Below are 25,778 nucleotides of genomic sequence, written 5' to 3' on the forward strand. Positions count from 1 at the left end.
CTGCACAGTGGTAACAAGGCATGATGGATCCATGTTCTCATTCTGTTTACGCCAAATTCTGACTCTACCATCTGAATGTCTAAACAGAAATCGAGACTAATCAGACCAGGCAACATTTTTCCAGTCTTCAACTGTCCAATTTTGGTGAGCTTGTGCAAATTGTAGCCTCTTTTTCCTATTTGTAGTGGAGATGAGTGGTACCCGGTGGGGTCTTCTGCTGTTGTAGCCCATCCGCCTCAAGGTTGTGCGTGTTGTGTCTTCACAAATGCTTTGCTGCATACCTCGGTTGTAACGAGTGGTTATTTCAGTCAAAGTTGCTCTTCTATCAGCTTGAATCAGTCGGCCCATTCTCCTCTGACCTCTAGCATCAACAAGGCATTTTCGCCCACAGGACTGCCGCATACTGGATGTTTTTCCCTTTTCACACCATTCTTTGTAAACCCTAGAAATGGTTGTGCGTGAAAATCCCAGTAACTGAGCATATAACTATATATATATATATATATATATATATATATATATATATATATATATATACACATATATTTACAAACTTATGTTAGATACTATTAATTGATTTGAGTTTGACATTTGAGTTTGACAGAGTTTGAAACCAACTTTGCAATAATAAATACAATTAATAAAAATATGAAAATATTTTTCAAATAAGGAAGACTTAAAATAATAAACTTTTACAATATTTAATACTTAAAATTGTTAATAATAATAATAATAATAATAATCAAATAATATTAAATATCTTAAAGGAATAGTTTACCCAAAAAGGAAAATTCAGTAATTAATTGTTCACCCTCATGTCGTTCCAAACCTGAAAGACTTTTGTTCATCTTCAGAATACAAATGAAGATATTTTTGATGAAATCTGAGTGATTTCTGTCTCTCCTTTGACAGCTACACAACTACTTTGATCCGTCAAAAACTTCATAAAGAGATCGTAAAACTAACCCATAATGAATTGAGTGGTTTAGTCCAAATTTTCTGAAGAGACACGATCATTTTATGATGAACAGATTGCGTAGCTGTCAATGCAGGGACAGAAAGCTCTCAGATTTCATCAAAAAGATCTTCATTTGTGTTCTGAAGATGAACAATAAACTTTGTTACTTTGTCATTGTGGCCTCAAATATAAGTGCTAAATCATCAAAATGCTCCCAAAAGCCAGATGATTTAAATCTGTGATAAAATGGACCACACAAAGCAATCGAAGAGTTAACAGATGAGATGAGAAAAGAGAAAAGTGAGGCAAAAGATAAAGGGGGAGCAAGAGAGCTAGATGGAGCGAGTGAGCGAGAGAGAGAGAGAGAGAGAGAGAGGGGGAAGGAAGGAGGGAGAAGAGACGAGAGGAGGGCACGCAGTAAACGACAGATAATACACAGCGAGTAACGGAGACGTAAGCTGTCAGTGTCCTGAGCTGCACACAGATCTCATTAAAGGTAAGCAGACCAATGCTTTCTGTGTGTTGGAGAGTCAGAATGATCATGTTGCTGAAATATCCTTGATGCTGTGCAGTGTTTCAAGCTTTGTTTTGCAAGGAGACAATAAGAAACAGAGAGAGAGAGAGGAAGAGAGAGAGAACAACACAGTTATTCAGGAAGAGCAATAAACCATCTATAAGCAGGTTAGACGGTGATGTCTGCAGTTGTTTAGAGGGATATTGAACTGATCTGTGTGTATTTGTGTGTTTCAGGATGTATCGACCGTCGCAGCACAGTGTGTGTGGAGCCTGACATTCCTCGCAGGGCTGTGTGTGTCCCTCCTGTTTTCTGACCATTATCACTGCGTGTGTTTGGACATTTCACCCCCCTCCAACCCCCACCCCCCCACTTCCCGAGGCCTGTCGCCACGACAACCATGGACTGCGGATTGCGTCTGCCGCCCGTCATTGAGGAGGTCTTGGATCCTGCAGGTGTGTGTTTGTGTGTGATGTGTCTACAGGTGTTCATTTGTGCAACAACGCATGACATAATTATTGTTTTCTCTCCTCCTACCTCCATCTGCATTGTTTATCTGGTCTGTCATGAGGCAGAAAGTTAAAAGTTAAGAGAAACAGAGAGGTAATCTAGTATGTCAGTTTCTCAGTCAAAGGTAGATACACAACAAAAGTCAAAAGAAATGGTTATTATGATACAATGGTTGCTTTCTGTTTATTAGTCTTCTAATGCACTCGCTACAATGCAAAAATGACTTGTTTATCAGTATATTTGTCTTGGTTTCCCAGTACTTAAAGCCTTTATGTATAATGCTTTATAAAGGTATTTATAATTTATGTTATAATGCATTATATCTTCTCATAAATAATTGTAACCAAAGTTAAAATATATTTAAAATATACATTTTTACATTAATATATAATATTCGGAGATTGCTTGTTACATCTGAAACTGGCTGTTTGTCATGTGTTTAATGCATTATACTTTCTAAAGGTGTAAGAATGAATAGATAAGTAGTATATTGTATTATAACTGTTATTTATGATACATACAGTGCATTAAAAAGTGCATTTCAAGGCATAATATGCATTATTTATAAAGGCTTTAAGTAAAGTTTTTACAAAATATCTGGACATTCTGAAAACAAGATAAAGTTCAGTAAAATATTGCAATTTATTTTCAGAGAGTGTTCTTCAGTTAAATATTTTTCTTACATCATTGGCAATTTGATTCCCTTTTTTTAAATTCTAACAAAATTTAGCTAGTATTTATGTTTAATACAGCAACAACTAAATATTTCATAATTAATATTAAATAATAATTGTTATTTGCCAATGGGATAAAAAAATCAACTTAATTCAAGATATATTCTCTAAAAACAAGACTTATATTAAATTTTCTTAAGAGGCAGTTTTTTTAACTGGGATAAAAATGGATTAAGATTAAAAAAGAGAGACTTTTGTATGTATGTATGTTTATACAGAATATCTATATATCTATATCTATCTATATATTTATGTATTGAGTAATGGTTTCAAACCACAATTTGTACTTTTTGGGGAAATTAAACTTATAGTTGTCTCTGCATATTAAGAGATAGAGAAAGTATTTTAACATTCAAGAAATATATACTATTTAGCTTTCCAAAATTGCAAATTTTGACATCAGTGGTTCTCATGCTTCATGACTGACCTTGTCAACCAAGAAAGTTTGGTGTACTGTGGTCTGCTTGTGTGTGTCGGCTAATAAATTAAGCCTGTTTTGTTTTTACATACTGTATATTTACAGGAAAATGGAGTAGCTTTGTTACCGTAAATAAAAAGTCTTTGAAGACGTGCAGCAAGGGGTTATGGGAAACCAAATACTTGCTTTCTGATATGTTGCGTGCTCACTAGGGTGTTGTTATGAAACTATTATATTTCGAGTGTTTGTGCGCATCCATTTTTTGTGCACACTAATGCTGTAGTTTTCTCCTCGGAAGGGCTTTTATGTCTTAAATAGCTGTTGTCTGCAGACTAGAGGGATTGTTTTAAATTGTGCCTCTGATCAAAAGCAGCGCCGAATGTGAACTTCAAAGCTTCATGCCCAACGTCTTCATCTCCGTTAGTCCGTTCCCAAAGAACCTCGCCCCCTGCGACAAGATGCAGAAGTATTGTTTTACTTGATCTCACTTGGTATTACCGCAGTAAATTGGGATATATGTTTCTGTAGGTGGACTTGAGATAGATTGAAGGAGTTTTAGAAGCTTGTATGGTGTTCGGGGAACAAGAGAGGATCATTCTAGCACAGCACTTTCATGTCACACCACACACATGCCTCTTATTTGCAGTACTTCCATGACAATTCCTTCTAAATGCCCTGCTGATTTAGCCAGCAGTGATGGTGCTGCCTACCTCTCCTCCATCCACCAGACGCCCACATGCTCCACATTATTCGAGTGCCACTTGCATTCCCTGTCCACCCCCGGATGATGAAAACACACGTTCTTTCTCTCACCTCCCACATTCTGGGTGCCATAGCGTCTACAAAGTTTAGGTCCAGTCAAAACCCAAAAGTTTTTGCTACCGCAGCTCATTTACTTATAGAGGCCCTTTCTCATTTCATGCTTGTTTAAGTCTTTGTCCATGCGAATTGTTCTTGAAGAGATTGAACGGTTAGAATTTCCCTGCAGCCTGTTTTTTTTTTGTCTTTTCGCATTGAAAGAGAAGTCCGTTTTTTGACTAGTCCTTCAGTTTGTGAAATCTAAACAAAATTACACCTAAAATGCACTTAGAATGAAAGTCTATGGGGCATCACATCGAGAGAAACGTTAAAATACACAGTTGTGAAAGTATAGCCAGAAGACTTAAACATTATGGCCTGGTTTCACAGACAGGGCTTAGATTAAGCCAGGACTAGGCCTTAGTTAAATCAGGACATTTAAGTATCTTTTATATATGTGCCTTAAAAAACATTACTGATTTGCAACTTGAGACAAAACAATGGCACTGACATATTTTAAGATATACCAGTGCAAGTTGCTTTCATTTAAGACAGCTCAAACATGCATTTTAGCCTGGGACTAGACTTAAGCCTTATCTGTGAAACCGGGCATGTATGTCTTAACATGAGACTATATAAATTTTATTCTTATTAAAGTCATTAAACCTGTTACTTTTGAATTATATACAAAAATTACTTTTGAATTATATACAGAAAGACACCAGAAATGCTTTTTTTTTTTACAACGATCCACATGGAATAGCCATTCAAAATATGATTTTGGACAACTTTCCATGCAGCTGAAAAACGTTTTTACAAGCATACAGGCTGCAAAATTTGTCTTAGAAATGTCTTGTTGACATTTCTTCAAGTGCACTTATACTATACACATTTTTTGTTGTTTGTTTGTACAAACTGAAAGATGTATTGAAGTTATTTTCTGTGGTAATCGACCGCATGCTACAGCTGCACGATTAATCGTTAAAAAATCGCGATCTCGATTCAAACACCAACACGTTCTCATTCCTAAAGTGTCAATTAAACCTTTAACAAAATCACACTGGAACATTCAAATCTGCGTTGGCGCTGCCACTGACCCAGAAAGCAGTTGTCATGTTTAAGTATGAAACAGCTTCACAAACAGTCTTTTCAACCACACAGTATACTTATTTTTGTGTTAAAAATATTCAGTATAACGGAAGTACTGGAATAAAAGTTTATAGTTCAGATATAAACACTGATATCTACGGAAGTGATAAAAAAAGAGCAAATCACCTTTTGAAAGTAACTTGGCGCTTCAAAGAATTATTGTATCAATTACATCGTTACACCACTAGGTGATGACTGTAAAATAATGTATTTGTCATTAAACCAGTAATTGAAGAGATTCGTTCAGAAACGCTGATACATCCAGTTATGAAACAAGTGAAGTATTTATGAGTGAGTCATTGGACCCTATTTTAACGATCTAAGCGCATGGTGTAAAGCGCACGGCGCACGTTCACTTAGGATGTGTCCAAATCCACCTTTGCTAGTTTAATGACGGGAAAAATGGTCAATGCTCCCGGCACATGGTCTAAAATGGTTGTCCCTATTCTCTTAATGAGTAATGGGATTGTGTTTTGGGATTTACATGTGTTAAACCAATCAGAGTCTCATCTCCCATTCCCTTTAAATGCCAGTTGCTCTCACGCCATGGCGGATTCGCTATTCACATGACGGAATTTGATAGTGGAAAGACCGAAGCCGTCCCCAGAGCGCAAACGGATCTGCTCGTGCACGAGGTAAAAGTGTGCAAGCAGACCATCTACGGGACAAGCCGGATTCCACCATATCTTTATGTACACCAAAATCATCTTTTACATTATAATCCTAATATTTTAAATATTTGCTGTGCGTCCCTGTGTGTTTAATAAACAGAGTGTACGTGCATTGTGGATCCGCCTATAGGCGCACATTACTAAGGCGCTGATTAAATAACAAAAAAAATATTGTGCCGTTGACTTTAGACCAGGTTTCAGTTGGTCAATGGCGCAGTCTATTTCTGTTGCCTCAAAATAGCAACGCGCCAACAATGCGCCAGAACACCAGATTCTCAGACCAGAACGCCCATGGACGCACAAATGGGTGCAAATGCATTTGCTTATTAAAGGTGAACTAAGTAACTTTTTTTACCTTAACTGAACAGCTTCGGAGTCATTGGAATGGTTATATTACTTATTTCGGGTTGAATGGTGGTCGTTTCGCACCCCCTGGTGCCCGTGAGCTCAAAATACGCACTTGCAACTTTGAGCCGCCGGCCACCGCGTCAGAAAGTCTCGCGTGATATCAGGTCTCGCGATGTAAACAATTGCTTTACGGCCAAAAGAAATCTGCTAAAATGCTGTCATTATTGCGCTCCCTCACTACTGAGTGCTGCTTTAAACAACGTGGCGCAGTACGTGAAAATGATAACTGCGTCGGACTGAAACTAGCAAAAAACACTTGTGTCGCGCTTGGCACTGCATTGCGCCGGGTATAAGATAGCGCCCATTGAATCATTCATTCAAACCGATTTTTAGTTTAACAGATTTAAAAGACTGCAGCAATTAGACCTAACATTTTGTCAGAACCTTTAGTAAACTACATGTTATTTTGTTTAGTTGTCTGTTAAGAATCAGGATCTCTATTTGAAACAAAAAATTCATCCAGAATCGTGCAGCTCTAACCCATGCCACAGATAAAACTGATTTATTCTGAACCAAGAATGTTCCTTCATTCTTGTTTACATGTTGCAGAGGTTTACATATGTTGACCGAATGACAAAAACAAGGCATACTGCAGCTTTCCTTCCTCTAAATCTTCCTCTCCTCCTTCCTGCGGGTTTCCTCCCTCTGTTGCTCACTGACCCCATCGCAGATGTTAGGATTGGCTCTTTAGAACATTCCAGAAGAGCTGACGGCGGGAATCTCAAGGGCAGTTCGAGTGAGATCACGCTTAGCAAGAAAAGTTACATGCAGAGAGAGAGATGGTGTATATGCGCCGCTTGTGTGAGGGCCCACACACACAGAAATAAACTTTCTCATGAAGGAGTCCACTGAGAGAAACAGCTTTGGGAGTTTCTTCTTTTGGAGTTTTAGAGATTGAACTCACTTTTCTTTCCTCCTTTTTCTCTTTCTCATAGTGTTTGTGAGTTTTGTGTGCTTGTTCTCATAACATTAAATTCAGAATTAACCCATTTATTTCTCTAATCCAGAAGAGCACATTATTCTAAAGGGAAAAAAAGGCCGTTCTTCATAGTTTTCAATAAAACTTTCTCCACCCTAGCATGGACAGGGAAACATAATATGAACCCAGAAGATTTTTGGCTAGTTTTGGCCATGATTGGGCGGGTTATGTTATGCAAACCTGGCAACCCTGGTTAATGCATCGCAAATACTATTATCAATTAAAAGTAGCCTATTATAATTTGTATTTCTTGTTCTAATGTATAGTGTTTAAATGTTCATTGAATGATTGTTTTGGTGTTTGGTGTTTTTTTCCTTGCATTATGTAACTCCTCAGATGACGAGATTGTGTATGTAGCTTTTATTATGCATGTTAAAGGCCCACTGATGTGCCTCGCAATGCGCAGCATTATTTAATGTGTTGATGTAATTTCTACTGAAACAGGAAGACAGGGTGGGACATATCGAACAGCCCCTCCCCCTTTTTTAAATAGCCAATAGCGTTTTGTTTATTTCGCCCAGAGCCGTTGAGCTCGGTAAAGCTGCAGTTTCCTCCTAATCTCTAACCGTTTCTCCTCGCAATCTTCTCCGTATCGTTTTTAAATACAGCATTCTGTGCAGAATTCAAATGGGTCCAATATGTTTTATGGGATGCGCCGACTTGCACATATGATCCGCTCTGTGCTATCGTGTTTTTGGACCGGAGCTGCGATGGTTCGCGTGACACTAACGTGAAACCAGACTTCATTCGCCCCAATGGAAAGCATAATTACACTTCCCTCTCCGTTCCCTGTCCCCTATATAGTGCACTGTGTGCCATTCACCATGTAGAAAATTGTAAATGTGTGATCAAATGACCAATTTCAGCCGCAGCTTCAGCGTCTATTTATAATGTAGGGGGCGGGGCGCTTCAGATTTTAGAGAGCATTTGATTGGACAGAAAATCTGATGAGAAGCTGAAGTGCAGAGTGATGTTATCAAAATCATTGAGGTGATACACTGTAAGTTTTGAATGCTTGTATCTTCTAAATGCGAATTTTGCTATTGTTTTGGAGCACACTACCATATAGATTCAGTAAGGCTAACATATTCATATTAAAGCCAGGAAACTTCAATTTAAGTGCAAAAAGATTCTGGTAGGAGCTGTTGGGGCTTGGGCAAGGGGGATGTAACCATGGCAACAAGGCGAGAGCGTGTGAACTCCGGTAAATGTCATACAGCTCCTCCTTTTGCGTCTGTCAGAGTGAGAAACCAACAATCTCGTTTTTCGGTGCCACTTTCTCCTTGCCTTCTCCAATTTTCCTGCTTCCCACTTCCGCCCCTCCTCCCTTTTTTTCCTCTCTTTTTTTCCTCTCATTCTACCTTTCTTCCTACCAAGCCAGGGTAGAGGCGGCGTGAATAATTCATGCCACTCCTCACTGCGCCAGAAATGTGACACGCGCACACACACACACACACACACACACACACACACACACATTTAAAGCACTCTAATGCTTCTGGGACCCAGTGATATCTCACTTAAACCCAACTCTCACCTTTCCTAAGCCAAATTTATGCATTTTTCCATTTGAATCATTTATTTCAGCTTAATGGTGTTATGACACTCTGGTTTATTCTCTTGTTCTGGAAAATGCGTTTGGTTTTGATGTTTTTTCTGTGTGTTTGTAGAGAAATTAATCCTATTGGGAAGGACACTGTCAAAGTGAGCCGTTTGTAGGCTTGTCTTACCGTGCTCCGCATGTGTGTGTAACGGTCAATGATGTGTGTCTGTCAAGGTTTCAGACTGGACGGCTCTACCTCACAGCGGGCAAAAAGCTCAGATATTGTGCTAACAGGACCAACAGAGATAAAGGATATATTTGGTCTGTTCTAAATATTTTATGTGTTTTTCTTGTGAGACTAGGGAGAATCTTGCTCCTATTAGGGAACCAAATAACTAAGAAAAATTACAGAATCGTTCGATAAAGCTGGTTGTTCTGAAGCGTTTTGGGTCACACTTTATATTAGGTGTCCTTAACTACCATGTACTTACATAAAAAAATAAGTACAATGTACTTTTGGTGTTTATGTTGTATTGTTGCTATTGAGGTGGGATACGGGTGAGGTAAGGGACAGGTTTGGTGGTATGGGTGGTTTTAAGGATGGGTAAGTGTAAACTGTCTATTAATAGTCCGGCATAAAGTTTTCCAAGTAGATTTTTAAAAAATTGTCGACCGATATAATCCCAGAATCCCTGCTTTCTTGATTTTACTCACTCATTATGTGTGCATGAAAGTCTGATGAGATGCTTTCTGCTGCTTTGGTAATGTCTAGGTTGTCATCACTTAATGAGAACTAATTAACAGTGTTATAATAGAGAAGAAGAGAGCAGACATATACATAATTGGAGAATACGTAATCATCCCCCACCTGTGAGGCCTCATTGATATTCCTGAAACACAAGTCTGTGCTCACGAGCGGATGCTGATTTACATCGTGTTAGTGTGTGTATTTATGTATGCGTATGGTAGGGCTATGCAAGCGTTGTTTAATGCTTGTTTTTGGACTGATCGCTATATAGAAAATGTCACTCAGCACCCTTCTCTCTGTTCTCTCTATGTAGGCAATATGAAATCAAAATCAACCCTGTTTACTTGCTTAATAAATGCCCTTATTGGACTTATTGTGCATAATTCATCAATGCACATTATTGTAATATAAAAGCCTTTTATATTTCATCAAAACTTTCTCCGTCTCTGAAATGACTCATAATTTTCCTGTCACTACAAGGCTATGTGAAAGATTATGCTGATTAATCCAGTCAGTGCTGTTTCACAGAGTAGTTCACAGAAATAGGGCACTTTGTCATTTATTTATGAAACCTCATGCCCTTCCAATCCCATATGTCGTAATGTTCTCCATGGAACACAAAAGAAGATGTTTCACAGAATGTCCTGGTTATAATACAGTGAAAGTGTATGGGGATGTGGAGCTCAAAAAATGCCACATGACATTCTTCCTATCTACCCTTGATCTTAAATTTTATTTGCATTTGCATAATTCAAATTGAAACGTCATGCCAGGTTTGATGTCACTGATGCCAAATTGCCATATGTTGTGCCTTGTTACTTTTTAAGATGGAGTTCAATAGACACTATTCTAAAGTTTGCCATTTTCTTCACGCAGAGCTAACTCAAGTCAATTTTATTCATATAGCGTTTTTCACAATACATATTGTTTCAAAGCAACTTTTATGTTCATAATATTTTAATATCTTCATGCCTTATAGTTGCACTTAGCAAATTAGAGCCGGGCAACAGTATCATTTTTTGTGACATAAACAATCAAGCAGTTGAGATTTGCTATAGTATATATAGCTTTATGTGAGTTTACTTTATATGTGGGTATATTTGGACTTACTTGGTTGTTGTTGTTATTCAATTGTTACAGTATGTGGATGTCAAGGATTATGAAACGGTTTTGTTCATCTATAACATTTCTTCCAATGATTTGGTGAAGTATAATATCAATTGTCATGATTAAGTGATGCATACTAATGACAGGGTTAACATTTGGATCATATTGCCCACCCCTAGGCAGTTAACTTGAGGAGCTAATTGAAATTCATGACATAACACATATTACGTAATACCTTTAGCCCCTTAAAGGTGGTATCAGTGATTTCAGGCCCAAAAATATTTTTTGTGTTATGACCAATCACCGACAGGGGGAGGGTGTTGTGAGGTTTTGTGCTCGTGCACGGCTGCACGCGAAGTCAGAGCTGAAGAAAAAGCTGGCTCAAAACCTCACAACACCCTCCCCCTGTCGGTGATTGGTTGGAACACTATTTGTTTTGGTTTTGAGTGTTTGGCTAAACCATTTGTTTTTGTGTGCAGATCTCAGAGCCTAGGCTGCCTACAGAGACGCGTTTTTTTTACGGCATGCTTATGGGGCGGGCAGCTAGCGGATCGTTAGGAAAGATTAGATGAATGTGATAAAATATTTTTGGGCCTGAAATCACTGATACCACCTTTAATGCACAAGTGTGACAAGGAATGAAAAAAATTAAATTGTATAATGAAAAAAAAAAAAACCCTGTTACCATTCACTTTTATTATATGGAAAATAGCAGCATGGACATTCTTCAAAACATCTTCTTTTGTGTTCCACAGAAGAAAGTAAGTGACAGTGACTGTTATAGACCCCTTTCACATGCATCTGTTTTTCACCAGAGCTGTCAGTTTAATAACCAACAGGCACTGTTTAGCCAGCTCAGTCTAGGTCCTTTTTGCAGAGACGTTGCTATACTTATCCTGTGGTTTACTGCAGGCTTATACGACACCAAACACCGACCGCATCACTTCCCTCAGTCAAAACCCTGCAACAAACGATCTGGGAGCTCGCTTGACTTCACGAGCAGCTGTTTAACATCGACAAGTGTGACTTTTGCTCCATTACAGAAAACTTTAGACTTTGCACAACACTGCAGCAGCAGTAGCCTACTTGTTTTTGGCTGATGTTAACTATGGAAAAACAGCTCACTAGCTCACTGCATTGCAGTCATGCTTTAGTAATGAGGAGGAATGCAATTTAAGTAGAAAATGCCTTGCATGGTTAAGTGTGTGTGCAAGTATCTAGTTTTGTAGGTTAGTCTTTGTGTTTTGTGAATGTATGTGTGTGGAAGGTGTTTGCTCCTTGATTTCCCAGGGGCCATTGTGACTCTGTCCATCATCTTTCCTCTTCTCAGAGCTGTGCTGAGCTTATTAATGATGTTTAGACTCTGATTTTCATTGTGGCTCACATGATGGCGACAGACTGCATTAAATTAATCGTTTAAATGTTATTTTAGGATTTGATGGATAGCTTGAGACTAAAAGGCTGAAAAGGATGTATTTGTTTTAAGGTTAAGGTCAGTGTAGTGTTACCCTGGTCTAGCATTGAGAGTGAAAGCAGCGCTATAAACAGGAAACTGATGTCACCATCTGGATTTTAGCCAGACACGGGCTGGTCATGGACTGAAAGTGTTTGTGAAATGTTAGGCCAAACACCCTGAAAGAAGAGATGGAGTGGTGACCCCCCTGTTACATATAAAATTAAATTGAGTGTTGCATTGTAAACCTGGCCTATGATAACATGCATATGAGACTATAATAATGTATTTACATGCTGCTTTTATGATGAAAAAGCATTTAAATAATAATTATTGATGTACACAGTCAAAAACTTGTTACATTTGAAATGAATGAATTTTTTTGTAATTTTTTTGAATGAATGAATGAAAAAAAAAATTTTTTTTTTTATATATATATATATATATATATATATATATATATATATATATATATATATATATTTTTTTTTTTTTTAATTTTATTTGTATTTTTTTTTATTTTATTTTATTTTAGTTTAGTTTAGTTTAGTTTACCCCTGCAGTTTTGCCCTGAAATATTTTTCTTTCTCATAAACAGTTGCAAATGCATATAGTTGTACTTGCCCCTCCCTCATTGAGATCATACCACTCTGATTGGCTGTTGACAGTATTGATAGTATTATTGATATTTCAGTATAAAGGAGATAACATAATCAAAAATACTTATGTTTAAAAACAAGTAATAAAAACTCAGTGAGTGTTTTAGCGCAATTTTCTGACGTCATGGGATCACAACACTAAGAGATAGTAAATCTTTTCCTGGATTTTTTTTGTGCGTTCCCGAGATTAGACCTTCCTTAACATAATGCCGAAAACCCGAAGTGTCTAGGTGGTCTGGTTGAGGAGTAGATAGAAGTGCAAGATTGGTGCGCACAGACGCACAGAACAGAAATCATGAGTTAACAATCGCAATTTTGTCCGGTGGAAAATTGCGCTAAAACAATAAAAAGAAAGGAGAGAATGAAAGTGACTAAAAAGGAATTACGTAATATATAGTTTCTGATTGATGTTGTTTTTGTTATGAAAACTGCATCAATCACACATCATCAACATCAAATAACAATAATTACTCTGGATTTCTGCCAGTGCCACAGGCTGATCCCAAAGCTATGCTTGTGATTGGAATGAAATTAATTCTCTGAGCTCATGAGAACTAGACGAGAGCTATATTTGTGTTTGTGTGTGTCACGATCGTGATGGAACTCTTTGCGCGTCAACATTTAATGCCACTCATGATATTAAGATTTACCTAATATGGCCTTCCGGTCATGGTCTGAAATGAAATCGTTTAATTTTGATTGTTATCTCCAAAGCACCAAGTGCTCATTTTCAAATGAATTGTGTCAGTTGTTTAGTAAGTGAATGTCAGAGTCTCATTTTAATGGCATTTCTCATTTATTTATTGCAACGGCAGAAAGCATCATGAAATTATAATCGGCAAAATGACAAAAATTAAGGAACGGGACTCTCGCATTCACTTAAACTATTCTAACTATGTCTATTAGAACAAAGAGGCCTATTATTGGGCTGTTTCCATTAGGAATCATTATGCACAAGTGAAATCACAAGAATCTGAGTTCAACAGGAAGTGAGGCCTCTGTTCTGTCAGGCACATATGGAGCATGATGTTTTTACAAGAGAAAATAGGTTCAGTCCACATGTGTTTTGCATTCTTAGTGTTAGATTGTGCTATTTAATATGGAGTTGAATGTACTTTTGTGATGCAGTATACAGTTAAATGTGTCATGTATTTATACAATTTTAATATAATTTAAAAATAATTATAATATAACGATTATAAAGCCAAGGTTTCTTACACAAAATCACTTGTTTTATCATTTTAAATATTTTTTAAAATATTTTTTAATATATATAATTTAGTTTTATGACCATATTCCATCTTCAGCGATCGAAATTTCATTATAAAACCCCTTTAAATTTTAAAACGGGATATATATATGTTCAGAGAGAGAGATAGTTTTAACTATAAGTTCTGTATCAAAGATCATAGACTGATTAAACTGCTTTGTTCTAGTTATTTTGAAAACCACAGAGGCTACTGTTGTGTAACTACATGGCCTTATCCGTCCTTAGGGATGCTTCATGATTGTGATTTGTGTTACCTATATCCAGTGATGTATCCGGATGTCTGTGTGCATGTAAAAGTAATTTTCTGTCCCCACAGAATAATTCATAGCTCAGATACACTGGAGAAAGCTGATTTGGTGCTATCAAAGCTGCCTGTAATCCTGTGAGCTCAAGACCCTGCTTGTGCTGCTGCTTCTGCCTGTGTGTGTGTGTGTGTGTGTGTGTGTGTGTGAGTGTGAGTGAGTTTCCTCACTGGTTCATTATTATTTGATAGATGTTTGAAAGACTTTAATCTGCAAAGCATGATCAATAATACAGTACAGGGCTCATTACAGTGGGATAAATATCATTCAGGAAGAGAGAGGGAAATGAGAGAAAACCAACCAGAGGAAAAGAGAAAAATAGAGAGTGAATGAGAGAAAGAAAGTCTGAGGAATGGAGGGGGAGGAGTTGCTGGCAAGACAATTCATTTTCCGCACCGACAGATTCCGTTAATCCTACAAAGACATCTGATCTAAGAGGATCAGAGAGATGAATCGTCTAGTCAGGTCTGGCGTGGCCGACTGTCTCCCATGTCCTGTGTGTGGACTTCAGATTGTTCTGAGTTTGTCAAAGCAAATCCACACGTCACATATCATACCAAAATGCGTTTGAGGGTGTATACAATATGTCACGATCAAATCTTGATTTCAGGACATGTTATTAATGTTTTGTTCAAGTCATCAACAGTGCCAAATAGTTGTAGAATCAGTCATATATCCGATTCCTCACACACACAGCTCTTGTGGCATTAGTGAGATTGTAAGAGAGATTAAGTGTGTGTAATTGCCTCGCCAATGGTCTGGCTCTCTGAGTTCAGAGGTCAGAGGGCAAGTGAGAGAAACCTAGAGTAAGGCTAGAGTTATAGATCAGCCTGGAGGAGGAAGAGAGACGGTGTTTAGAACGAGGTGATAGAGATTTAGGAAGAGAGGAACAGGTGACTGTTGAAAAGAGGGATGGACCCGGGAAAGAGCAGGAGGATCATTTGGATAACGCAAATGAAAATAAGGTGATGTGAATGGTAAGGAAAACGAGGGAGGAAATGAGTGTGTGAGAAATGGAAGAGAAGAAAGGGAGAGAAGAGGAGGACAGAAGGGCTATTTTTAACCATCTGGCTCCTTAGTTCGGTGGGTGATTAGCACAGACTAGAGCGGAGAGCGACAGCAGGAGGAGATCTGCTGCTCACTTTACATGGGGATGTTTGTCACAAATCGTTAATGTCTTAGAAATATAATTCATTCATTCATTATTTAAAATATTTATTTCATTATTATTATTCTATACCTACTCCTTCTGCATAGCAAAAAATAGGGTCGGCTTAATGTCTTATTATATATAATATTTTGTACCTGTCAAAATGTATGTTTTTGAAAGAAGTCTCGTATGCTCACCAATTAAGGCTGCATTTATTTAATCAAAAATACAGTAAAATCAGTAATACTGCAAAATATTACTACTAATTAAAATAACTTTTCTATTTAAATATTTTAAAATGTTATTTATTCCTATGACGTCAAAGCTGAATTTTCAGCATCATTACTCCAGTCCTCAGTGTCACATGATCACAACATTTATGATTATTATCAATGTTGAAAACAGTTGTGCTGCTTAATATTTTTGTGGAAATTGTGATACTTTTTTCAGGATTCTTTGATGAATAGAAAGTTCAATGAACGGCATTTATTAAATTGATTTATTCCATTTATTAAAGCATTAATTAAATATAAATATTTTGTAACAAATGTCTACAGTTTATGTAACAAATGTCTACACCAGGGGTGCCCAATCCTGCTCCTGCCGATCGACTGTCCTGCACAGTTCATCTCCAACCCTATACACACCTGCCTTTAATTTTCAACTTGCCAACTTCAGTGATCCTGAAGACCTATTTTTATTTGCTTTAGGTGTGTTTGATTAGGGTTGGAGATGAACTGTGCAGGACAGTCGATCGGCAGGAGCATGGGCACCCCTGCCCTGGTCTATACCATCAATTTTGGTCAATGTGTTGCATCCTTGATGAATAAAAGAATTTCTTTCTTTCTTTCTTTCTTTCTTTCTTTCTTTCTTTCTTTCTTTCTTTCTTTCTTTCTTTCTTTCTTTCTTTCTTTCTTTCTTTCTTTCTTTCTTTCTTTCTTTCTTTCTTTCTTTCTTTCTTTCTTTCTTTCTTTCCTTTGTGAATACCCTCTCCTGCCACTAGAGGGCTCTTTGGCTCTCTCACACTTTGAAAGGGCCACTGCTGCTGCAGGCTGTGATTTCTTCTCAGGACTGAGTGTGTGTTTTGTGTTTGTGAACAGACAACAGGTGAAGGCAGAGGGGTGATTCATGGCCTAAATCCTTAATATAGCACACATTCCTCTAGCGCTGAGGCACTTTTGGCCTTGGTTGGGTGTTTAGATTGCTTGAGGGGGGTCTGGAGGTCTGTGAGAGTCTGGGGTCAGCAGGTGATGAAGGGCTTCCTCAGATGAAGGTGGTGGACTGGATTGATTTAGTAAGTCCCCACCAGAGATGACAGGTGGAGGTTGGGGGTGGGGGTCTGGGACATGCATAGCTGCACATCTCCAAATGTGCATGTCATCAAGGGAACTTTTAAATGTCATTTTACTGGATGAGCAAATAATTATTAGCGCAGAGAGGTTTTGGATTATTGTGGGTTCAGCACAAGGTAAACTCAATCAACATAATTTTTGGCATAATGGTGATTACAACAAGTTCTGGGTCACGTTGATTGAGGATCTTCCAATGGAAATCTGTAAATGTTTTACATACCCAATGTTTCAATAGTTATAACACAAGACGTGAACAAAAAGTAGATTTTAGTGTGAAAAAAACCCCACTGACTTATCTAATTTTACAAATTTGTCACCATGACAATGTAATGATGAAAAACCCTAAACGGTTGTAAAAATGTATTTAAACAGCTTTACAGCTGAAATAATACATGTTTTAACAAAAGTACTTTTGTAATGTTAAAAGCTTCACATTTTGTCTTTATATCCTTAAAAAATCTGTAAGTGCCTCACTATAACCATGTTTTTATTATTATTTGTATTTAATTTTATATTTTTTTATTTATTTAATCTGAGGAAAAATATACTGTGATACTGTTTATTCAACCGTCATATATATATATATATAAATGACTGTTGAATACAATTTAAAACGACCATTTAGAATCAAGTATTACATATGATCAACTGATTGATATCTTTTTCTGTCTCAGACGATGTGTGTGACTTGAAAGTGGATCGGCCGGGTATAGGCAGTGAAATGACGGCCAAAGAGCGAGGGTCACTGGAGGAGAATGAGGAGAGAGACCTGGAGGAGGTGGAGGCCGGAAATGGAGAGAAGGGGCAGGAGGATGAGCCGGAGAAGAAGGAGGTGAAGGAGGAGACAGCAGACGAGGAGGAGGAGCGAAGAGGAGTGGATGAGGAAGATGAGCTGGAGGTGCTGAGGTCACAGGTGGTGCAGCTGCTTTTGGAGCTGGAGGAGACCAGAGAGGTGTCCCAACGACACGAGGAGAGCTACAACGAGCTGCAGGGTGCGTATGCTAATAAAAGCTGTTTTTAAGGTGTGACATCATCACCGGGAGTACCCTCTGAGCATGTCCAGCTGTCATTGACCGCGTCTTTCTCGAGTCATGTCTTCACACAAACGTTCTTGGCTTTTTAATATTGTCAGATGCCAGAAATAAGTTACTTATTACTCATTTCCAATGAGATTTCCCTCTTCTTTTAATGTCATTCTTTGACTTTCTAGGTCTTTTGGAGGAAGAGCGTCTGGCAAGCGCCCACCAGGCCGAGACCTTTACGAGACAGATCCAGAGACTTCAAGGTGAACAGAAACTCACATTTACTAACAGAAACAAATGTGTATTCATCTTAAATGCAGTGCTAATAACTACACTAATAACTGCAAATAAATCAAATGAACTTAGAATATGACAGATAATAAAAATAGTTTTTTTTGTCCAATGTCAAAAATGTCCAATGCCAGTGAATAAACATTCTTGATTTATCTAGCTGTTTTATAATTTTATCAAGACCACTAATGATTTGAAGAGGCCATTTACATATTCATATTTTTGTACTGTGTTAAAAAATAGAAAACATTGGCAATGTTTGGAAATATAATACTCTTACTATATGTATAACCTGCAGACTTTTGTATGCGTTAAATACCCTAATAACATTAGACACAAGTCACAATAGACAGTATAGTACTTTATACCACAATGCAATGTGCTTGAATTTTGACAATTGACACGATCATGGATTAGTTGGAAACTTTGATTATTTTATTTTTCTAATTTTGTTATCTTATTTAATTTATTGTGTCATCTCATCTTATTTTTTTTTATTTTATTTTTTTATTTTATTTATTGTGTCATTTTTAATCATGCAATCTTATTTCATTTATCATGCAATATTTATTTTTAATTTTAATTTTATTTTATTCATGTCTTCTTATTTCATTTGTGTCATTTATTATATTTTATTTTATATTTTTGTGTTGCAGAAATGATAATTGGACACGTCACTCTAAATTTGACAGTGTAGTATACTACTGTTTAAAATGTTCCCATGTTCCCATGACATCCTGTTCCCATTTGTTTGGTCGACTGCTACTTGGGGTGCGAGTGTTTGAGCAGTGGAGAGATGGGAGAAGCAGAGGTGATGTAAATGTTGTTCTCTTCCCCAGTGACTCACTTTCACTCTCTCAGTGGCTGCGCTGTAATTAAATTAAATGAACTGTGAGGAGGCAAAGTAAACCAGCGTTTGCAGAAGTGCATGAGCTATGCCAAGATACCATCATGAGTAATGCAATCACAAATATGAATAACATAACAAACATCTGCCAGAATAAGATTCACACACTGTATAGCTGAGAAACTGTTTTTTTTTTTCGGTTTAATCACAGTCTGTGTTTTTTCTTTCCTGTCCGTATTGCCGCCTTGCAAGAAAGAGGCTGATTATAGTTTTTCAAAAAAGCCCCTGTAGACTAAAATTCAGGCTTTGTTTGGTTAGTTTGAGAGGTTTTGACATTTTTTGCTACTCAACAACAGGACATGCAGAGTGATTGCTGTAATGAGACATGAAATGAAGGCATATTTTTCACTTCAGATGTGCTTGTTTTCCAGTGAAGTAGCTGATTATAGACCTCATATGGTCTTGGTGCCCTTAAAGGTGCTCTAAGCGATGTTGGGTGACGTCACTTCTGTATTGTCAAACAAAACGGAGGCTGGCTCGACCCTCCCTCCTCCTCATCCCGTCCCCTCCCCCTACATCAGCATCTCAAAATTCAAGAGACTATAATTCTAACGTTAGTCGTTGTCGTTGTCTAGGACATCTCTTCTCTAGCTAACGTCCCTCTTCATGCTTCTCTCTCCTCCACTCCCCACACCCCCCCCCTTCATGTGCACGCGCACTAACCCCTCAACCCCCACCCCCAAATCATTCTTGTCGGTTATTGGCTTGAACACTGTTTGTTATGTTTCGTGGTCCAGGCTGGGCCAGTTTGTTTTTCTTGCCGTTTGTGGAGCCTGGGCTGTCTACAGAGTCCGCGTGTTTTTACAGTGTGTTCAGGGGACAGGCAGCTAGACAAAAACATGTTTCAGCCTAAAAAACTTGTGACATCGCTTAGAGCACCTTTAAGAGGTTCATATATAAATGTTACATGGATTTTAGTATTTGACAGTTCACACATATTCAGAAATAGCACAATACTCCTACTATTTCTGCAGTATATACTATGTATGATGTGCATAGTATCCATACTTTCTGAATACACTAAATATCTAGATGACCCACAATATTAAAGGGTTACTTCAGGATTTAGCATTAAGCTTTGTATTAGTAGAAAACCTGTATTATTTTCGAATTACCATGCTTTCCACCCTCATATCCCCCTGAGAGGAGAGATTTATGTATTTTTTGTCTGGAAAAAAATCCTCCGATGACGCAAAAATCGTCATTTTGCGTCATCGGAGGATTTTTTGTCCAGAGGCTAAAGACTACAGCCAGTAGATGGCGTTGTTCCGCATGTTTACAACCCGCCCATAGAGGGTGGGATCTCACTCACAGAATGTACACAGTATCAGCCGTCTTTCTTTGGAAGCTAAGCTAGCATGCTATTGTTCTGTGGAGAAAGCTGAATAATAGGAGAAAGCTGAGTAAGTAGGGGTTACCATCTTCCTTTTCCCGGACTTGTCCGGCGGGCGAGACTGTTAAAAATGTCCGGGATTCGGCTTTTGCGTTCTGCGGTCGCCATTCATTGTTTACATGCACACCTCTCGTTTCAATCTAGCTGAATTAATTCCGATCGGTGAATCTGACTGTAGTGTTTACATGAACGCTAAACAAGTGATCGGTTGATGTGCGTTTTACCCTTGCTAAGAAAATTCCCACTCCTCCGTGAGAGATGCGAGACCCGGCGCGTCTCAGTAATGACGCCACCGGCCTCGCGCCGTTCTCCCGCGGCCGTCAGCCTCGTCCTGCTCGCCACAGTAAACATGATGAACGGCAACTGTAGAACGCAAAAGCCGAATCCCGGACATTTTGGGTCTCTAAATCCCTGGCAAACTCATCACTTACTTAGGCTAGCCTTGTTGTTTACAACTGCGCACTCTTACCGGTAGGCGTGGCCTCCTAAGGCAGCGAAGCAAGTGCATTCTGGGAGTTGTTGTCTTTCATCCACATAAGCCAAAAATACATTTTCTGGCTTTTCTCAGTCTAGAAAGCTCCAAATTCAAAAATTTCTCCACATTTCTTCTTCTTAAATGACCTATTTTAAATACACATTCATCTTCCCAGAGGTGAAGTATCCCTTTAAGTATTTGAATTAGCTTTAATTTTCATATTTTTAAACTTTGTTTATATAGTTTACATATTTCTATATAGCAGTCATTTATTTTATTTTTAGTAATTTTAGTGCTTAAATTGGTTTAGTTAGTTGCCAAGGCAACATTTATAATTTTCATTTGTTTATTTTTTTTCATCAATTATTTATATTTTATTTGATTTCAGCTTTATTTCAATTTCCAAAAACTATTTTTAATAGTTTTAATTTTAGTTAACAATAAAAACACTGCAGGAGTTAAAGATAGTTTTACACAAATGTAGATTAGAAATAAATGTTATTTTATTAATTGTGTTTTTTTTTAACATTTCCAAGATAATAACTGGACACCACATGCTGAAATAAACGTTCAATGTTGTGATGCCATGTGACAACAATGTACCACTGTTTAAAATGTGTATTGTTGCATACTGTTTCACATACTATTTAAAACAATAGTAAGCAGTATAAAAGGCCGTATACTTTTTATAACCCAATTTTCAGTTGAAAAATGTTGTTCTGTCCCGACTTGTGACCCACAGGCCAGCTGCGCTCGGTGCAGGAGGAGCTGGACAGCCTTGAGGAGGAGAAGGCCAGCGAGCTGTGGGAGGCTCAAGAGGAGCTGCGTGTGGCGCAGGAGGAAGTGCAGGAGCTTCAGCAGGCGGCGGAGGAGGCGGCGGCCGAGCGGGAGAATGACATCGCCCTGCTGCAGGAGGAACTGTGCCGTGTGCGTGCCGAGCTGGAGCGTCTGCGCGGCACCACGCAGGAGTACGAGCTGGAGCTGACCACGCTGCGGGCCGAAATCAGCATGAAGAACCAGCGCAGAGCAGGAGGAGAAGGTCTGATTCCCACCACACTACAAGCTCAAACTATAGGGATATCTCTAAAAAGACCAGTTTATACCAGCTTCAAGCCTAGTTGATTCTGGTTAGTGCTGGTTTGGTGCTGGTCTGGCTGGTGGATCAGCAAAATTAACTAGTGAAGCCTTTTTGGCCAGCATGAGATTTCTGATGCAACTGGTTGGACAGGGATATTCTGTTAAAGTCAACATGAAACGGAAGTTGTGATAGCCTTTTCTTCACTATTGGCTTCTCAAACAAGAAAAAAAGGGCGGGACTTTATTCAGTCAATTGATTGGATTGTTGGTTCGTGTGATTGTGACAGGTTGTCCCGCACTCGTGATGAAAAATACTTACCGGTAAATAAAAAATTTAAATGCTGCCTTGAATATGAAGTAGTGCAATAAAACTATTGGAAAAATGGAAATATAAATTAAAACTATGTAGAAATAAATGATAAAGTAAAGATAAAATACAATAAAATAAATATAAAATAAAGCTGAAATAAAATATAAATGTTTGATGAAAAACTTGAACTTAAAATACTTACTGTAAAGTGTAAAGGAAAATTAAAAATTTTGCCTTGAAGTACAATAAAACTAAAACTGAAATACTGAAACATAACTGAACAATTAATTAAAGCTATGTAGAAATATATATAAAAAAATAAAAACAGAGAAAATCTAAAAACAAAAGCTAATTCAAAATATTAATAAAAACTATAATAGTATATAAATAATACTAAAATAACACTGGGCTTAATAAACATACTAAATAATACCTTAATTAAAATGTTAAAATGCAAAAATGTTTATGTGAGGATTAGGGGATATCTCAATATAAACATATTAGAAGTCAGACAAGTTAAATCTTCTGTTCTCACAACTCTATGGAGTCACTTTTTCCAGACCTCATCTGTGTTTTTGTGCATTAGCCAGCTGAGATTTCTCCAGCAAGACTTTTCTTTATGTCACATAACCTCATTGCAGCTTTATAAATGGCAGATGCTGATAGCAAATAAACCCTGTTGTGTGATACAGGCATTTTATCAACTTTCTTCCCTATTGCCAGTGCTCTGATATTACCCAGTATGCATTGCCACTGACAAATGTGATTGTATTACAGGTTCTTTCAAGGTCTAAGTGTCTGTTTGACATTCTGACAGAGTGCAGGACCTCCACTGAGCCCCATTTGTCCAGTGTTGATGTCTTTCTCTGCCTCTAAGGGCGCCGGGGCTGCTTTCTGCTCCCATGATGCTTTAGAAGTTTACTATATTAAGATCTGAAATAAAAACAACATACCAGCGATTGCTGGTGGGGCCGTGGGGTTAGACACGCTGATCGCAAAACAGTGTTGAACACGAACACATCAGAGCCTGTGATTGAGGCATTCATGTTAACTCTGATCTGAGGTCAGATGCAGCAGAGGCGAAGTTGTTTATCAGTACATGCGCTTCTGATGGTTATTTACACCACATACACACTCAGGCCTGGCAGAGACAGAGTGCAGATGCGTGTGAGTTGTTTTTACAAGTGAGATTCCTTCTAGATTAGAGACTGCTATCGGGGGTTGAACGTTGCACCATGGGGGATGTGCAAGGCAAACATGACTCTTGATTGACAGGTCAGACTGCTGCAGAGGGAAGAGAGGGTGGAATTGGTTGTTTCCATGGAGACTAGTTATAGGGTTCAGTGTGCATTTACAGCTGTCTGGTCAAATGTTTAATTTTTTCCTGCCATAGACATGTACCCTTCGTATTGCTTGCAGTTTGGCCCTTAGGACAGTGATTATGTATGTTCCAAGTGTTATACTACTGATAGCCTATTTTTTATGTAGTATGCAGCATGTATACTGGGTAAATATTTTTAGGCATGGAATATCTTAATATATATATATATCAATTTTAAATGTGTAGTTTGCAAGCAGAGAACACTGCATGGAATACTGTATCCCACAATGCAATGTGCCCAATCTTCCATTTTAAGTGAAACAGAAGCAATATCAATCTCCTTCTTGATTCACAATTTGATTGTACTGCTAAAAATGTAGACTTAAAAAAAAAAAAAAATATGATGAAATATACATGATGACTTAACACCACTCACTTAAGTAGCAATTCAACGAAGGTCATGTGACAACAATGGATTGTAGAAAATAATAGTTTGAAGTGGTTATCAATATGTACACTAGCATTTGAATGTTTGGGGTCAGTAGCATTTTTTTCCCTTAAATTAATACATTTATTCAGCAAGGACACATTAAATGTAAAAAACATGGTTTCCACAAAAATATTAAGCAGCACAACTTCTTTCAACATTGATAATAATAATAAAAAAAGCTACTTGTGCACCAAATCAGCATTAGAATGATTTCTGAAGGATCGTGTGACACTGAAGACTGGAGTAATTACTGCTGAAAATTCAGCTTTGCCATCACAGAAAGAAACAACATTTTAAAATAGATTCAAATATAAAACATACTGTACGGCATACTTCAATAAGTAGTATTGCAGTATTTAATTTTGAACATACATTTATAATGTCAGAAATAGTAAGAGTATATGCTAACATTCTGTATTCAGTGTTTCACCCCATTCTGCTTTGACATCTGTTCTCGTGTTGTAATGGGACAGGTGACGTGGACCAACTAATTGAGGAGTGTCGCTCCTTGAAGGACGAGTGTCAGACTCTGAAGAATGGCAACATGCAGCTCTCTGAGAAACTGGAGATGCTGGAGCAGCAGCGAGCCAGGTGATTGGCCACAGGGCCTGTCAGTCACACACAAACAAGATAAATCAGCCAGTGAGCATCGCGAGCGGTCTCTGTTAATAAGGCTGGTGTGACCGATGAAGCATTTAGCCATAATCTGTCTCAATGGACACTCTCACTAAAACTATTTAGCAGCTATGAAAGTGTTTCACAGCAACATGCAGCATTAATGACTGTGTATTTCATCTAATCCAAATATACTGGCTGTGAGATGAGCCACAACTATTTTAAGGCATCAAGATCTTATCTGATTTTTTTTAAACTAATGCTTCTGTAAATATACAGTACCATCATGTTTTTCAAACTAGTGCTAGATGTTTCAGCTCAAAAGAATAAGTTCTCTCCGATGTGAGAACAGCTGATTATAAACATTTTAAAGTTTTGAAAAATTTAAATATCATAAGTTGTCTGATTTGAGTTCTGGCCAAATCTGGCCAAACACACATATTTCAGCATATGAGCTAATTTTCTAATTAATGGGATTTGTTTTATGTATTTTGATTTTGAATAAATAATTATGAAAAGGATTTGATGATGAGTATGAGTACACACACACACATTCACACATTCACATTCACAGTCACAATATGAAGCTAATCTGAAAAAGTGCAGCAGGAGCTCACAAGTTCAAGTACATTAGTGATAAAAAAAAAATGCACCACTGCTTGTACATCTATCTATAATAAATGTCCTGAACGTTTCCTTGTCCCATTTCTATCGTGACAGCTCAGCTGATTCATGCCTGGCTCTAGAAGCAGAGCAGAACGATGGAGAAAATAACACAGAAAAGGAGGTGAAGGCTGAGGGATTTGTCAGCACATTGGAGGTAGAAGGTGGAAACTGGGTGGACGCTTATACCCAGAAGAACATCTCGTTTGAGGGGAAGCCCGTCACCCCGACAGGCAGGAGTGGAGGCTTCTCAGAGGTGTTTTCCCTCCGAGACCAGCTGAAACAGGCCGAGGAGAGAGCATCACAGGTCCAGAGAGAGGTACCATGCCCACTTGGCAAAATAACACTTTAGAGTGTGCATTTTCTATTTTAAACCTTATTGTGTCATTTTTAGTTAATGTTGTTCAAAATAACCACCTGTCAATTTTCACTTTGCTGATGGATAAAATCAAGAATTGTGCTTTGTGAACAGTTTTCATGTTAACTTTACT

At 37.9% G+C, this 25,778-nt stretch overlaps 1 protein-coding gene across 1 annotated transcript in view; it reads left to right on the plus strand.

Moving 5' to 3' along the window:
• The first annotated feature begins 1,319 nt into the window (after positions 1 to 1,319).
• ccdc136b (coiled-coil domain containing 136b) overlaps positions 1,320 to 25,778 on the plus strand; it is a 32,065-nt gene continuing 7,606 nt past the window's right edge. The window contains exons 1-7 of the mRNA XM_081363313.1: positions 1,320 to 1,454; positions 1,709 to 1,927; positions 17,398 to 17,715; positions 17,934 to 18,008; positions 21,554 to 21,850; positions 24,483 to 24,600; positions 25,345 to 25,606. Of these exons, the coding sequence (XP_081219439.1) occupies positions 1,873 to 1,927; positions 17,398 to 17,715; positions 17,934 to 18,008; positions 21,554 to 21,850; positions 24,483 to 24,600; positions 25,345 to 25,606 (1,125 nt within the window). The 5' untranslated portion in view covers positions 1,320 to 1,454; positions 1,709 to 1,872. The remainder of the gene's footprint in view (positions 1,455 to 1,708; positions 1,928 to 17,397; positions 17,716 to 17,933; positions 18,009 to 21,553; positions 21,851 to 24,482; positions 24,601 to 25,344; positions 25,607 to 25,778) is intronic.

Source organism: Scardinius erythrophthalmus (assembly GCF_964197995.2).
Source record: "Scardinius erythrophthalmus genome assembly, chromosome: 4".
Lineage (NCBI taxonomy): Eukaryota > Metazoa > Chordata > Actinopteri > Cypriniformes > Leuciscidae > Scardinius > Scardinius erythrophthalmus.